Raw genomic sequence first — 15799 nt, 5'->3', positions numbered from 1 at the left:
CTCTACAACAGCTGCTGTATCACAGTTGCAGTGCCATATCTGTGCTGCTATAGCTACTTTAGTGTAGACATAGCCCTAGACACAAGATAACGGGAAGCAGGGTTGGAGACTTCCAGTAGCCCACTCCCACTTCCAAAACCAAGATTGTTCATGGGAGGCTGCTAATGCTTCTCCCACGTGCTGTCCCCCAACACCCATAGATGTGACAAACGACTCCACACGAAATAAATGTCTTTTGTCATAGACCTACCCACAACCCACTGCCACATGTACTCTTTTTATGTGAGGCAACCAGCCTTCACCCCTCCCACATACAGTACCTGCTGCTCCAAAAAGAGGCATCCCTCCATGCATACTTCCTCCTCTCTATGCCCATTTCCCTTTACTCCATATTTGTTTGCTTATTTTTTGAGAAACAGTGAGCTCCCTGGCTTCCATGATGTGCAATGGCTTTTTGTCTCCATTGGGGACCCGAAACTCCTTTTGAATCAAACTAAATTTAAGAAAAAAACCTACAGTTCATAGGAGTAACAAATTATTCACTCTGTTTCCTTCTTCCAACATTCAGCTATCATTATCCATTATTTGTATTGTGGTAGCATCTAGGACCCCGGTTGTGGACCAGAACCCCATTACAGTAGGCACTGTACAAACCCAGAACAAAAAGACCCTGCCCTAAAGAGCGTTTACGGTCTAATACCCACAGTAAGAAAACACTATGGGTTTTACTGAATTTACTTGTTTTTAAACAGGCTAGTTTTTGAATAGGATGAAAACCCCCAAGCTAAAGCAGAGCATTGCATGTCACAGTGCTTTTGTTGAGATATAATAAAGGTTCTTCTACTGGCACTGCAGAACCCATGTTATGAGTACTCTGGCACACCAGGGAGTAAATATTGCTCCATTTAACCTGCCAATTTTAAGCCTCAGCAGTCATGGCATCTACATAGCATCCTTCTGTGATTTGGCAGGGTCCATGTTAGAGAGCAGTCAACCAGACTCATTTTGAAGATTAATGACCCTTATCTCCTCTTATGGGAGGGTATCCTATTATCAGTCCTGTTACAAGGTGGTGGCTGGCCAGGGTAGTAGTTATCTGAATGTCTGCTAGAGCAATGGGCTGGTGTTTTTTCTGGAAATTGTGAGTATATTTCTCGGCTCTGGCTCTTTCCACAAGCATTAAACACAGCCATAGAGAACCTTTCATTTTTATTTGCATACATATTAATGATGTTTTTAAAAGGATGACTTTGGCTTTGCTTTAACTGACTTTAATGTCAAACTAAAGAAAGACTGATTCAGTCACAAAACCAGCCAGATGGCCAACCTGTTCTGTTATGATCATGAAGGAGAAAGAAACCTTCTTGTCTCAATACAGTCCTTTCTAACCAACATTATTCTATAAAACCTTTCTTACACACTAGATTTCAGAGTCTTTCGCTCTCTGGAGTTACCATGTGTCCAGAAAAGCCACTGAGAAAAACTGGGAGAAAGGTTCTCATTTTTGAGCAGCCCTTTCTTCTGAACTTGCTTCCCCTCTCAGCTGAGTCCATCCTTCAAGGGTCCCTTCAGCAGGTCAGTTACACAGCAAAATATGGCTGAGACCCAGCATTCCTTTTAACTTAGGTTGGGGTAGTGGCAGAGTTGACAACGTTCAATGTAATTGTTCCTCCATCAGAGAATCCTTTTTTCTCTTTGGAGTTAGAGGAACTCGGCAGAGCAAACACATTCCATTGGTAACAAGAAAGGCAAAAGATTGTAACCCCAGAGAGGAAAAGCAGCTTCTTAAAGATTTAAAGGAGCTGTGTCCTTGCAATATGTCCCATGTTCTTGCGGGATCTGTGCCATTTCTGCCTGAAAATATTTGATGGAAGAGGAAAGAAGCAGCCACCCCAGAGCAGCTGTGCAGAAAAGACAATTTCCTATATAGAGTAAGCACTGGAGAGAGATGGGGAAATGGGAATCCATAGAACTGCTGTGTGGAAGGATGAAAAACATATGGAGGTGGGACTGATTCAGGGTCCATTTGTGGTTGCTCCTAGTTTTTGTTGCCTGGGTCAGCAATGACCGGGACTGCTGTTGAGGCAATACTCTCTGATTTTTAAGGAGTCAGTGCTTTGTATTGCTGAACAGTGACATCTCCCTCTAATTTTGAGGGTACCGTTGACTGCCTATCATAATAGTCCTATCCAGTCCTCATTAGCTAAAATGAGAATAACTGTGTTGTGGGGCTTTAAAGGTGGGAGATCTTAAATTTGGGGGATTAGGAGATCCTCAGATATATAAGCAATTTCCCTCCACATATATATGTAACATAGACACACACACTGCCCAGAAGGAAAAGATTTGCATTTTGCTAGCTACCTTCCTTTTGAAACAGGGTAACATGGGTGACAAGTGATGAAAGCTACACAGAGAAAGCCTGAATAGTACATTCAAAGGAGGGGAAATAATTGATGTGTTGATGATGGTAACAATGGGTACCTCAGACTGTGTAGCTCAGAGAACAGCTAACTAAGGCTGTGTCTACACTTCGAGGTAGGGGTGTGACTCTTGCTCATATACACGTAAGAGTTAGCGCAAGTATAAATAGCAGTGTAGCCACAGTAGCACTGGTAGCGGCAGCGGAAGCCCGGCTGACCCACACTGATTACAAACCCACCTGCAACCGGTAAACTCTAGGAACCCATCAGGTTCTACTGGAATTATTCTCCCTCTGGTTGCTGTGAAATTCACTGGAACATTTATTCATGTGAAAATCATACTGCCCTTTAATTTTCTCTCAGTGCAGTACAAGATTGGCAGTAACTTCTCATTTTGCTTTGACCAGCTTTACTCCCTTTGTGCATGGTTTATCCTTTGATCTCAGGCCATTGGTCACCTGAGGGAGAACAAAGCCAGACAAACCCCTGCAGTGTGAAGTTTGGAATTCCATTCCTCAGTGCACACAAGATTCTACATCTCCCATAAGCTTTTTAAACTAATCTTAACTCTCCTGAAATTAGCCTTTCCTGCCACATAACGCCTTGGAGCCAGATTGCAGCTGGCCCCTGCACTCAAGGAAGGAGGGCACAGAGAGCTTCCCTTCATGTGCCTCTCACACAGGAGCCAGCCCCAGCTGCAGTGGCTTACTCTTGCTAGCCACACATAAAGGACCATGGCTGAGGAGAGTGTACACAGCAATGGCTGCACTCCTGAGAACTCCCAGAGACTAGTGCACCATGAGGGGCAATGCCCCTGGGAATTCCTTGTGGGCTGTGTGGCTCACCACAGGCCAGCACCTTAAAGGCATAACTGAGCACTCAGCTCTCTGGGAAGAGCTTCTTAGCATCCAAAGCACTAATACGGGGAAATAGCACACCCTGCAAATGCAGAGACTCACTACTCTGCCTTGTTTGAAATGTCCAGTTGTGGAACCATAGAAATCAGAGTTGGAAAAGACCTAAAGGATTAGGTCATTCAATTCATTCCCCTGTCTGTAGAAGATTCCTTCTTATATTTTAGGATTTGGATAATGGGATCAGAATTGTTTGTGGATGATTAAATTTGAAGTATATGAATGTTGCCAACTCAAAACATTCAAAAATCATGAGTCAGGGTTTGAAATCGTGAGATTGTCTTAGAAATCATGAGATTTAAAAATCGTACCATTTGTATTCTTTTTATATGTCTTCTAATGCTGAAGTATTTAGGGTTCACATTTTCAAGCTTTTTGCTACAATCTGAGCGCTAGAAACTTACTAAAAAATAAGAAAAAGCTGAGATTCGTGGCTAATAAAATTATTCCAACAGTTGGAGGTTTAAAGAAAAAAAATATCACAAGACCTACCATACATCCATGAGAATTAGCAATTTTGCATTCCCTCTGAAGCACCTAGCATTGGCCACTGTCAGAAGACAGGATACTGGGCTAGATGGACATTTGGTCTGACCCAGTATGGCCGTTCTTACGTTCTTATGCATAAAATAGAGGTGATTGCTTGACATAAACACTGAAATAAAATAACCTCCTTCAAAAATATTGTTAATGTAAAAGGAAGTTTAAGAGCTTAAACACAAAAGTCAGGAAATTTTAAAGTAAGGTTCTCGCACCTTATTTTGTTGCTTACATTGCAATCTTTCATTGTGCAATTACACAATATACAGTGTGTGTAGAAAGACAAAATGTAGCATAAGCCCTTGTAAAGCTATCAGGAAATGGTGCAGTTCATTTGTATTTGCTGAGATAAATCACTTTTCTTTTTCTAGACATCCAACTAATCATTAAGATCAGCCATTTCTATCACAGAGAAGCACATCACACATGGTCTAACCGGTCCAGATTGAGTTAGTTTTGAGATTAGAACAGAATAGGAATTTTCAGTTGCAGCCTCATGTTTCCCATAATTGATTCATCCCAGGACACACCTGTATGCCAGCAGTATCAAAAAGGGGTGGTCTAGTCCTTGCTGCACCACTGATCTGGTTTATGAACTTGGCAAGTCATAAAGCCTTTGTGTACTTCAGCTTCCATAAATTGGAGATAACACTTCCTGCCCTTATTAAAGTGCATTGAGGTTTTTCAATGAAAAGTACAGATCATTATGAATGATAAAGTAGTATGGTGCCCAGCCTGTACAACCTGTGTTATATCATCTACCCCACCAAATTGTTATTAGTTTACAGTTAGGAAATGCAGTTGTGTTGATAAGGTTGCTCAGGCAATAAAAATAAAGGAAATCACCACTTAAACCAGCATTCACATCCAGCCTCAATTTGTATGCCATCCCACCCAGATATCAAAATGCCCAAACAGCCCCATAACAGATACATTTTCAGTCTAACATAGAACCACTTCCTCACAATCATACTGAAATGCACAAGCTAAACCCCAGCCTCACACAGATTACAATAAATTGCCTATAGACATACATGTACTGGTAAAAAGTCTAGTGTATTAGCTCAAGAGGAAAAGGGCGGAGGTTGGAGTTCAGCTCGTGAGTGATTGTCAGGAACTGGAGGTGCGCATTGTGATTGGTTCTCTGATGGAATTGAAGGTGGGTTTGTTGTGTTGCTGCGCTGTGTTGGTGTGTTTGTGTTTGCGTATGTGCATAGGTGAGTGTGTGCTAAGGGATGCAAGTTGTGTGAATGTCTTGGTTTTTAGCGATAGTGTTGATGGGAAATGCATTTAAGCAGTCTTAACAATATGACAGTGTTTTTGTGAAAACCTCATTCTTCCTTATTCTTATTCTCATGGCTCCCCAGGAAAGGGGATGAAGTGGCTTGGGGGAATATTTTGGGGAAACAGGGACTCCAAGTGGCCCTTTTTCCTGGATTTTTGTCTAAATCACTTGATGGTGGCAGCAATACCGTCCAAGGACAAGGAAAGGATTTGTGCCTTGGGGATGTTTTAACCTAAGCTGGTAGAAATAAGCTTAGGGGGTCTTTCATGTGGGTCCCCACATCTGTACCCCAGAGTTCAGAGTTGGGAGGGAACCCTGACACCCTCCCTCCAAATCCACCTCCTCTATGGCCCCCTGTTAATCCTAGGGAGTAGGACAGGACAGGAGGGAATTATAGCCCACATAGGGTGACCAGATGTCCCAATTTTATAGGGACAGTCACGATATTTGAGGCTTTTTCTTATATAGAAGCCTATTACCCCCCACTCCCATCCCGATTTTTCAAACTTGCTGTCTGGTCACCCTAAGCCCACATTGTCAGAAACATGGAACATACAGCTGTGCTTCAGAGGCAGCTGCCCCTCTAGTATTGGCTACTTCCATTCTCTGATGGGTCTGAACTTTTCTTGGTAGAGATAAGTAAGGTTTTGTTAAATGAGGGCAATAACTGTTTTGTTAAGGAGTCGCTTTTGAAAAGTGGCATATGCCCAAGGTATTTTGAAAGTGTGCATATGGGTGAAGTTCGGAGCTTCAGAGGACTGTGCTTCTTTAGCTAGACGGAGATAAAAAATGTAAGACTGGCAGAGCCAAATGTCAAATTTACAAAAGGCATCATTTAAAAAACCTTTCCTCTGCAAAAGAGCGTGACTATTTAACTCTAAAAGTTATGGAAAATTCCACTGTCCTCAGTAAAGTGATTGTATTAAATTGGGACCCATTGTTAAATCCTTAAGGAGAGAAATAGCAGGATTAAATCCTGCTTTAACTACAGATCTCAAACAGTCTTAACTCTTGAGTCACAACCAATGCCTCCGTCATAACAAATGTTCCTGTTCTGTTTGGTGTCTCCGATGCTGAAGCACTCTGAGATGATAATGTAAATAAAGCCATTAGAAGAAGGACGAACGTTTTTTTAGCTGTTTGTTTTTAAAAGCAAGAAAGAGTTTGATCTAAATCTTGGAGTCTGTAGATATAAATATATACAGCTGACAACAGCATCTCATTAAGATATATAGCTTTTGGAAAGTATTTTGTACAGTATGGTCCAAAATTGTGGATCTATTGGGAAACTTTTTGACTGTAACACTGTCCTTTGCATTTTCAGTTCTTCCTTTCAGTTGAATGCATCACATGTAATGAATTTTTAAATTTGACTAGTTGATCCCATTAAATATAACCACTTGACAGAGCTATCAGACTGAGCGCCCTCAGTCCCTGAGACTTCATTTCCACTAATCTCTGGGACTGTGTTCACCATGAGAAGGAGCAAAGGGGGCCAAGCAACATAAACAAATCTTGTGGATGACGTGCAGAAAATCTGCACTGAATTAAGTCAAAGGGCCAAACTGCTGAGCTTGTGGAGTCTATGCCAAGATACTTTCAGGCACTGCTGATCACTCAGGGTAATCCTGTGCACTTATATGTGTGATCATATGGTCACTTCTATGCAAAGCTCCATATAATCCACAGCTGCATCTCCATATATTCCACCTCTTGCTGCAGAATTGTTCTCCAGGATCAAAGCTTTCATAATGATGGGCCTGATTCTCCACTCTCTTGCACCAGTTTTATGTTGGTGTAGCTCACTGACTTGAAGGAAGCCTTTACGGTACCTTGAAGATGTAAACCAATACAATGCATCTTCCTGAGTCTGCTTACAGCCTGAAACAAAAAGAACAGGAGTACTTGTGGCACCTTGGAGACTAGCAAATTTATTTGAGCATAAGCTTTCGTGGGCTACAGCCCACTTCATCGGATGCATGTAGTGGAAAATACAGTAGGAAGATATATATATACACAGAGAACATGAAACAACGGGTGTTACCATACACACTGTAAGGAGAGTGATCAGTTAAGGTGAGCTATTATCAGCAGGAGAGAAAAAGACCTGTTTGTAATGGTAATGAAAATGGTCCATTTCCAGCAATTGACAAGGAGATGTGAGGAACTGTGTGTGTGTGTGTGGAGGGGGGTGGGGGGAAATAAGCATAGGGAAATAGTTTTACTTTGTGTAATGGCCCATCCTCTCCCAGTCTTTATTCAAGCCTGATTTAATGGTGTTCAATTTGCAAATTAATTCCAATTCAGCAGTCTCTTGTTGCAGTCTGTTTTTGAAGTTTTTTTGTTGTAATATTGTGACTTTTAGGTCTATAATCGAGTGGCCAGGGAGGTTGAAGTGTTCTCCAACTGGTTTTTGAATGTTATAACTCTTGACGTCTGATTTGTGTCCATTTATTCTTTTATGTAGAGACTGTCCGGTTTGGCCAATGTACATGGCAGAGGGGCATTGCTGGCACATGATGGCATATATACACTTCAATCTCCTTGTCAATTGCTGGAAATGGGCCATTTTCATTACCATTACAAACAGGTCTTTTTCTCTCCTCCTGATAATAGCTTACCTTAACTGATCACTCTCCTTATAGTGTGTATGGTAATACCCATTGTTTCATGTTCTCTGTGTATATATATATATATATATATCTTCCTACTGTATTTTCCACTACATGCATCCGATGAAGTGGGCTGTAGCCCACGAAAGTTTATGCTCAAATAAATTTGTTAGTCTCTAAGGTGCCACAAGTACTCCTGTTCTTTTTGCAGATACAGACTAACACGGCTGTTACTCTGAATTCTGAAACAATAGCTCTGAGAAATGTAAACTGCCCTGTTCATCTTGATGGGTTAAATCTCTGATCTAAGCCTGTGTATACTAGGGATACTTGTGGCAGTGTAGCTACAGCAGTGCCAGGTCCCCATGTATATGCTCTGCACTGATGTGGCTTACCCCATATTACACCAGCGACACTACTACAAATGAGATGAGTGAAGTGTCAATATTAACTATTTCACTGCTGATCATTTTAGTGGAAAATAATGTATTTAATCCCAAAGGCCCAGCTCCTCAAAGAGATTTACGCTTCTAATTTAAAATTCTAAATACCTTTGAGGAGTTGGGCCAGACTGCTTCCCCCTCAGCTGCCCAAACGACCAGCTTCCCCCTGATGATTTCTTCAGTGCAATTAATCATGGTCAACACAAAACTTTTGGACGTACTGAAAGCTGCCAGTTTGTGAATGTGATGTCAAAATAACTAACCTAGGGGGCTGCTGTACTGAGTATTATTAATTGACTTAATTACAGGCCTAATGTTTTCATTTAAATGAAGCTACTTCATAATTTCCAGTCTGCCCCAGCTGGCTGCTGCAGAATTGAGGAAACATGCTGTAAAATTTAGGTCCAGCTTGTTACAGAGTACATTGGGGTTTGCTGCTAATAATCATCAGAGATGGATTTTGGCTTTGCTTTATGTGAGCATTCATTTTTTGTCAGAGGCGGTGATCTGTATTAGAAATTTAGCAAACTGGAAATGAGGTGAGAATGCCCAAAGCCCTAATGGCTGCTGCTATTCTGCAGCAGGAGATGCTTTTAAAGAGTGTGTAACCTCTGACACACAGCCTGTGTATTAGTGTGTTTGTTTCCATTTGATGACTAGCATATTTTCTTATTTTCCATCTGCATTAATACATTTGTCAGCTGTACTTCAGTCCATCCCTCTCAGTGTACACTGTTCTCAGTGTAGGACTCAGCTGTGCAGTACAGTAGCAGCCGTCACTCTGACAGAGGTGCTTTCTCTTAGAAAGTTGCTCTCTGCTTTATTGGAGGGTACAGAGTGATTATTGCCAGTTTCGCCAGGTGCTCCTGTAACAAACCAACCTATTTGGGGGCATAGGGAAGGGAGTATTGCAGCAGTCCTTAAGATTTTGCCTGTGGAAGTCTGTCAGACATGAGAAGGGCTGGGCCAGTAACTTTCAACTAAGGAAATAAGAGCCAAGCTTATTCTAGCCCCAGATGTTGGTTTACTTCATTTAAAAAAAAAAAAAATGCTAACCAGAACAAAATAAAGGGCTGTGTGTGTTTATTTCCCTCTCAGATTACCAGAAAATTTAGGCTCAATTCCGATGGGAAACTAGAACAGACCGTCTCCATGGCAACCACTGCGCAGCCAATGACTCAGCACCTTCACATTACCTACAAAAAGGTGACACCTTAAAAATAGGAGAGTAGGGTTTCCCCGCAGAAAAGGCGGAGCCTGGAGCCTAAGGACAGAAGCCTATCTTGGTGATCCACATTCACACCTGATTACAGGAGGGGGAGGCTGGTGAGCTACACATGCTGTTGGGAATGTTATGCAGTTGTTTCTGTAACGGTATATATAAAAAACAAATAAAAAGCCTTTATTTTTATGGCTGTGGCTTTGAACCTTATTGCTGTGCGGGCTGTAAATTCCTCTGCTCTGGCAGTGATTAAACAAGGGGTTTCTCAGGCCTGTTCCCTAGAGAGTTAGGAGGGCTGGCAGATTCAGTCTTCTAATCTTTTATATGATCTAAACGGATCGCCACAAAAACAAAACAGGAAGATAAAAGCAGCAGCAATACAGGGTGTGACAGACAGAACTCTCCATTCCATCTAACACAATACAGGCTAAAGGTTAGGAGAGAACACCTCCTACTGTGGGACAGAGCAAACTGCCCTGGGGCCAAAACCTGCAAGGTGCTCAGCAACCACCCAGAGGTGGCAAATACCCTCACCCCCTTTACTTCAGTCGGAGTGGAGGGAGCTGAGTAGCTAGCAGGTTGAAGCCCATAGAGGATCTGATCTGAATCACTAGGAGTCATTCCATTGCCCTCAGTGGGTTTTGGTCAGTCCCAGAAAAAGTCCCCTCCCAGTATAGGATGGAGGGAGCTCTGGAGATAAGAGCCACACCTTCTCTAGCTTAAATGCGGAACACAATAAAACTCACATTGACAGGCACATGATAAAGAAAAGCGCCAGAAGCTTTAAATAATGAGGGACTAATTTCTGCAGCATTTTCAGTGACCTTGGTGTCATGGTTCAGCCTTTGATTTAGCTGATATATAATATTAGAAATATCAGCAGGTCTTTGTGCAATGGAAATAAATGTGGATCTAAAATTAAAGCCTTAATACACATGAGGCAGTTTGAAAGATAGTGAAACAACTACCTTTTTGGTGTGGGAAAGAGGGATTAGACAAAGTTTTCTGAGACATGGGACTGAAAAAATTGTAACTCACTTTATATGAGAGGGAAAGCTATAACTTTGCCTAAACATTTCAAATGAATTTTGTTCAAGATTTCTTGATGAGCTATATGGCATGGGCCTAATTTTGGTAAGGCTGTCTGTTTGTTGTAGTAGCTATTTATTCCCTACACATTTTATTTGAACATTTACCACACTGTCAGGTTATGGAGGATTGTATAAAGTTCACCAAGACTTGTGTACAGTTGTGCCAGCCATTTTTAAGCCCGGGGGTGGGAGGGAGGGGGGCACAATGTTTGGATTCAAAGAGGTTACGCTCTTTTGTGAGGTTTTAAGCTGCCAGAAGCATATTAGATTTGAATACTACATTTTATTGTGTTTAATTGAATAGCATGTATAGTCTTCATACCACATCTCTAAGAAACTAACCCATCTACTGCAAATTTTTACATACCAATGATCATAAATACTTAGTTTAAAAACAAAAATTTAAAAAAATTATAAGTCAAGAAAACTCTGGGATAGGTGAGTAAACATGTTGTTAGACTGAGATTCTCAAAGTCATCTAGGCGGGATTTGGACACAATTTTCATTCATTTTAATTGGCCTTACGTACTGGCTTTGTACATTCTCATGAGGATATTTTTAAAAGTAGACTTAGATTTAGATTTTCAGTGTTTCTTTAAAAGAAAGAAAGAAATTGAAAAGTGAGGAGAAGTTTGGAGTTCAGATTTTACATGAGCTCTGAACTCTTTCTCCCTTGTCCCATTGTGCTATGCTTCATCCAGATAATGAAAATGCAGGTTTGATAACTGTATTCCTTTCCAGTTTTTCTGAATTATTAACAATAGGGAAAATAATGCAAATCTCAGCTCTCTCCTGTGTAAAAAAGGTAAGGTCAGCTTAGCTCTCTTAGCTGCTTTGATGGAGCTGGGAGTACAGAGTCTACAACCAGTACTAGTTAGAGGGTGGTGTGCAGCTGCTGAGGTGTTCGATCCACCTCAAGATGAGAGCTGGTCAAAATATTGCTGTTGAAAGATGCTGGACTGAAAATGGCACTTTTACAAAACAATTTCCTTTGGCCAAATATTGGGAGTTTCATCGAGAGACTTCAAAAATTAAAATTACTGGGGTTTGGATTTTCATCAGGAGTGCAGAAAATTGACAAAACAAAACTTTACTTTTTGTCAGTTTTTCATGTGGGATGGGGAAGAATAAGCATTTCCCAACCAGCTCGTGAATCACAGAAAGCTCTTCTGGCTAAGGACTACAGATAAGAAATGTACGGTGGAATTTTTTTATTATTATTTACAAATAAGTTGGATGATGACTCATCAGTATCAGGTTTTCAATGGAAAGCAAATTATTAATAGTAATAATACATACAACTTACTCCTTTTTTTATTAAGCTAAATAAATTAGAGAAATTACCCAACACTCTAGGTACCCTTACCAATCACTTAAAAACACATACACAAATTTTAACCAAAAAACCAGGAGTAAGCTTCTTCCCACCCCAGATAAGGAAGAATACCCCACTGTACCTAAATATTATTCTTTGAACAGTGTAGGATTTAAGCATCTTGCTGTATCAGGGCATTGTAGTATAACTGCCATATTGTGCACTACTGCAGGTATAACATCTGTTTCACTAACAAGTATTATTGTCCATACATTACTGCATGGGGTATGAAGAGCTGCAGAGTATTGGCTTCAGGAGCAGCTGCATAAGCATTATTACTGCTCCAAAACCTCCAGTCCCAGAGAAGGAAGAGAGAATAGAGTCTGCTGTGGAACATGTTCTGCCATTCCCTGAGAGCTGTTGGTTAAAATAACTCTACCAAGTCCTATTGTGCATAGTTTTTCCAGATAAGAGATTCCCAACTTAGCAGCAGCTGCACAAAGTAGACTATAAGTATTATGATGCTAGCTTAAAATGTTAGGTGAAAGATGAACAGTGGCACTTTCAGGAGGGTCTATTGCACTTGGTTCAGGGACCATGGAATGTGAGAAGAGTGTGATCGTAAAGTCACAATCCACTACTTCAAGGATTAGAGTTCAGGGAAAACACCTTTATAAATTCCCTATTAACTGCAAAACCAGATTTTCCTCTCCATAGTGAATTTTCACAGATTTTTCAGTGAGGATGCTCCTCTTATGTCTGTCCCTGTCAAAAAACTCCCCTTCCAGGGGCAAGTGCTGCCTGTAGTCCCGGGGGGGGAGGGGGGACTCCATGGACTTTAATAGAAGATGTATTGTACTCACGAAGGCAGATTTTAGATACAGGTGATTTTAAAAAAATCCTTTCTGGAGCTCTTCTCAAAACAAGATTGGTAGAATGCCCCTCTCTATCACTTCACTATCAGCAGGGTTTCCTGTTTTAATCACTAGCTGCCTGTACATATAACCTCCCACTCCCACTCACACATATTCCTCTTGAGCAATGCTAGTTTGTTTGATTATTCTTATCTTTTTGTTATACTGCCTTAATTGGTGCATTTAACTCATCAAGTGCCTTAATTTAGTGCATTTTTCCTTTGTGCTAGTGCTTTACTTACAACACATCTGTAGCCTGCAGCATTGTAATTCAAAGCAGCCTCTAAATCCTAATCTAGACAAAGATTTAATGGAGCTGTGCTGGATTCAGTTAAAATGCTAGTCAAGACAAAAAAAGGCAGGTTGTATTTTACAACATGCTAAATTAGTTGAATTAAAGCCTAGTGGGTAATCTAGGTATTACTAGTGACGTGGAGCTGGTCTACAGATTTTGTACCATTCTAACTCTTGGTTTAGAAACCAAAGTTTACTGTACATTTAAGGGAATAAACTGTACTGATAAGCACTTTATACCAGTAGAACTGTCTTCACACTAAGGCATTGTACCTTACTAGATCTACTTCTGAATAGACGGTTCTAGCAATACAAAAACAACATTTAGACCAGCCTTTAAATGTTAGCTAGCTCAATCTATGACAATCCTAGGCCGGGTCTACATTTAAAATTTTTGCTGGCATAGCTGTCTGTTAGGAATGTGAAAAAATAATCACATCCCTAACTGACACAGTTGTGCTGGCAATAACCCTAGTGTAGATGCTGTGATTTCAGCAAAAAAAAGTCCTTTTGTCCATGTCTTGTTGGGGGGAATTGGTATAACGAGTAGTTGCAAAAGAACTCTTGCTGGAGTGCGATGTCTACACTGGGAGGGGTTCTGGTATAGTTCTACCTGCAAACCCTTTCCAGTGTAAACAAGGCATACGGCTGCATGCAGATTCAGTAGAAGAGGTGTGATGTGGGTTACTGCTTTTATTATGTGGAGGCAGCCAGAAGAATGCTGTTTGCTTTCTTCAAGCCCAGAGCTCCATGAGTTTTCACACCTTCAGAAGGGAAAATGCCATTTTGCCCATATAAATATAGGATAAAGACATCCACCTCCCCAATATTCATGCATGTTCCTTCTCCAGAGAAACTGGTTTTCTGAGTAGTTCTAGCCTTAGGAGCAAGGCAGCTGTCAGGATCTTGACCCAGGACTAATCTGTTGGCAGTGCATCTCAGCTGAGGCTACTCAGACATTACACCTTTGGAGACAGATATTTTTTAAGATGTGTTAACTAATGTGAGTTGAACCAGGCAAACTGTAGTTTTAACAGATTAGCTGGCTGTGGTAAACCACAGAGGGGAGCTCTGCATTTACTTCACCCAGCTAATGTATAAAATCCCAGTGCAGACAAGGCAAATTGTAGTTTTAACATGTTAAATACCCTTTTTCACCAGCAGTGACCTGGCCTGAGTGTATGTCTCTCTCTGCACCACTTTAGACTGTTCTTATATTTGCTTTAAAAACACCACATTAGTTCATAGAAGCCAAACTCCTTCTATTTTTATTGTCTATCACAAGATAAAATTGCAAGTCAGACTTTATAATTTGCTAAAGGAGAAATATTTGTCACTCTTGATACAGTTTTTCCCATTCACAACATGCTACTCAAATGACTTTTCTCCACATTCCCCCCACCCCATATTGTACTTATATGCTCTTGTTTTTTGGCTCCATCTGAATCTCCTTCTAGAGAAAAAATTCATCATTATAATGCTCAAACAAAGCTGTCATGTAAGAAGTGATGCTTTGCTCCTATCATTTTGTTCAGCTTTGTAAATCACACTGATTTCTAAACAGTCTCTGCCCCTGCTGTCCCCTTTGCAATTCTTTGTTACAATACAGTAAGTTGGTCAGTTAAAGCATGCCGTATCCCCCAGATTGAGTTGTTCTAGTAGCCCTTACACTCCCAAAGTCACAACTGGTTTGTAAATTACTTTAGCAGGGGCATCAGCTGAAGAGGGCAGCTCAGTCAAAAATCCACCACTTCACAGCCTACAAAGATATTCCCACAACCACAATGTACCATGCACAAGGGCACAATGGTCAGACTTGGGTACAAAGGTGAAGACTGCGTTAGCCACTGATATACTGAGAAGATCCTAACAAAGAGGACTATGGGAATTAAAGGGACAATCCATCTTTCAAGTGAGGGACACATTTTTTTCCTCTGATACAAGCTCCGTGTCCCCCCAGTTTCCCTGATACAGAAGTGCAAGTGTGTGACATGACCAGAAAATAAATACACGTATGAATATCCATGCCACACACAAGTAAGAGATTAGCCCATCAGTCTGCCCTGGGATGGGCTTTGACCTGGCCATGTAGAAGTCACCAAGGAGAACAAGGGCTGCAACGGATTACTCTGAGTGTGAGAGAAGCCTCCTGTCACAGAGGAAAGGATGTTTACAGTTGGGTAGCTGCTCCCTGCTGAAGGAAGAGGAGAGAAATGTTTCTGTTGGTCCCAGCCTCTCTTATTTTCCTCCTCTTCAGCATCAAACAGGTCTATGGTTACTGTTGCTTCTGGGTGGGGGAGGAGCTGGGGCTTGGGGCCGCATTTGGTGACTGGAATCATCTCTCTGGTAACAGCACAAAGAAGATGGCCTTCAGGAAGTGACCAAAACTACAAATGGCAGCCACAAGCCAATGGGAGCGAAGGCTGGGATCAGTATTCACCACACATTTTGTGATGTCTTCCTAAGGAGAAGGAAACAGAGATCATCAGAATACACAGAACCACACTCTCCCCTACCACCTTCAATAGCATATCCTGGTCTCATAGACTGTCTCACACCATGCCTCCTGCTGGGTGAAGCTGGGACCGGCTCACCACTGCCTCCAGCCAGCAATACAACACCATTTCCCCTGTGGTGCCTCCTTGCAGCAACATGAGTGCTATGAGCACCATCTCTGGCATTGCCACCCCCTGTAAGCTGTTAAATGATGCCTGAAGGCACTATTGAGCTCTGAAAGATTTATTCA

At 41.4% G+C, this 15799-nt stretch overlaps 3 protein-coding genes across 6 annotated transcripts in view; 2 read left to right on the top strand and 1 right to left on the bottom strand.

Moving 5' to 3' along the window:
• Positions 1-9628, top strand: part of THAP4 (THAP domain containing 4) — a 69593-nt gene extending 59965 nt beyond the window's left edge. For both annotated transcript variants that reach the window (XM_054039888.1, XM_054039889.1), the window contains one exon: positions 9316-9628. In XM_054039888.1, coding sequence (XP_053895863.1) covers positions 9316-9435 — 120 coding nt within the window. In that variant the 3' untranslated portion in view covers positions 9436-9628. The remainder of the gene's footprint in view (positions 1-9315) is intronic.
• The window catches only part of STK25 (serine/threonine kinase 25), a 194798-nt gene that overhangs the window by 62663 nt on the left and 116336 nt on the right, over positions 1-15799 (top strand). The gene's annotated exons all lie outside the window — the stretch shown is intronic.
• BOK (BCL2 family apoptosis regulator BOK) overlaps positions 11727-15799 on the bottom strand; it is a 39104-nt gene continuing 35031 nt past the window's right edge. For all 3 annotated transcript variants that reach the window (XM_054039905.1, XM_054039906.1, XM_054039907.1), the window contains one exon: positions 11727-15514. In XM_054039905.1, coding sequence (XP_053895880.1) covers positions 15389-15514 — 126 coding nt within the window. In that variant the 3' untranslated portion in view covers positions 11727-15388. The remainder of the gene's footprint in view (positions 15515-15799) is intronic.

The sequence above is a fragment of the Malaclemys terrapin genome, chromosome 9 (genome assembly GCF_027887155.1).
Source record: "Malaclemys terrapin pileata isolate rMalTer1 chromosome 9, rMalTer1.hap1, whole genome shotgun sequence".
In the NCBI taxonomy this organism is placed as follows: domain Eukaryota; kingdom Metazoa; phylum Chordata; order Testudines; family Emydidae; genus Malaclemys; species Malaclemys terrapin.
This window is presented reverse-complemented; position numbering and strand designations above follow the sequence as displayed.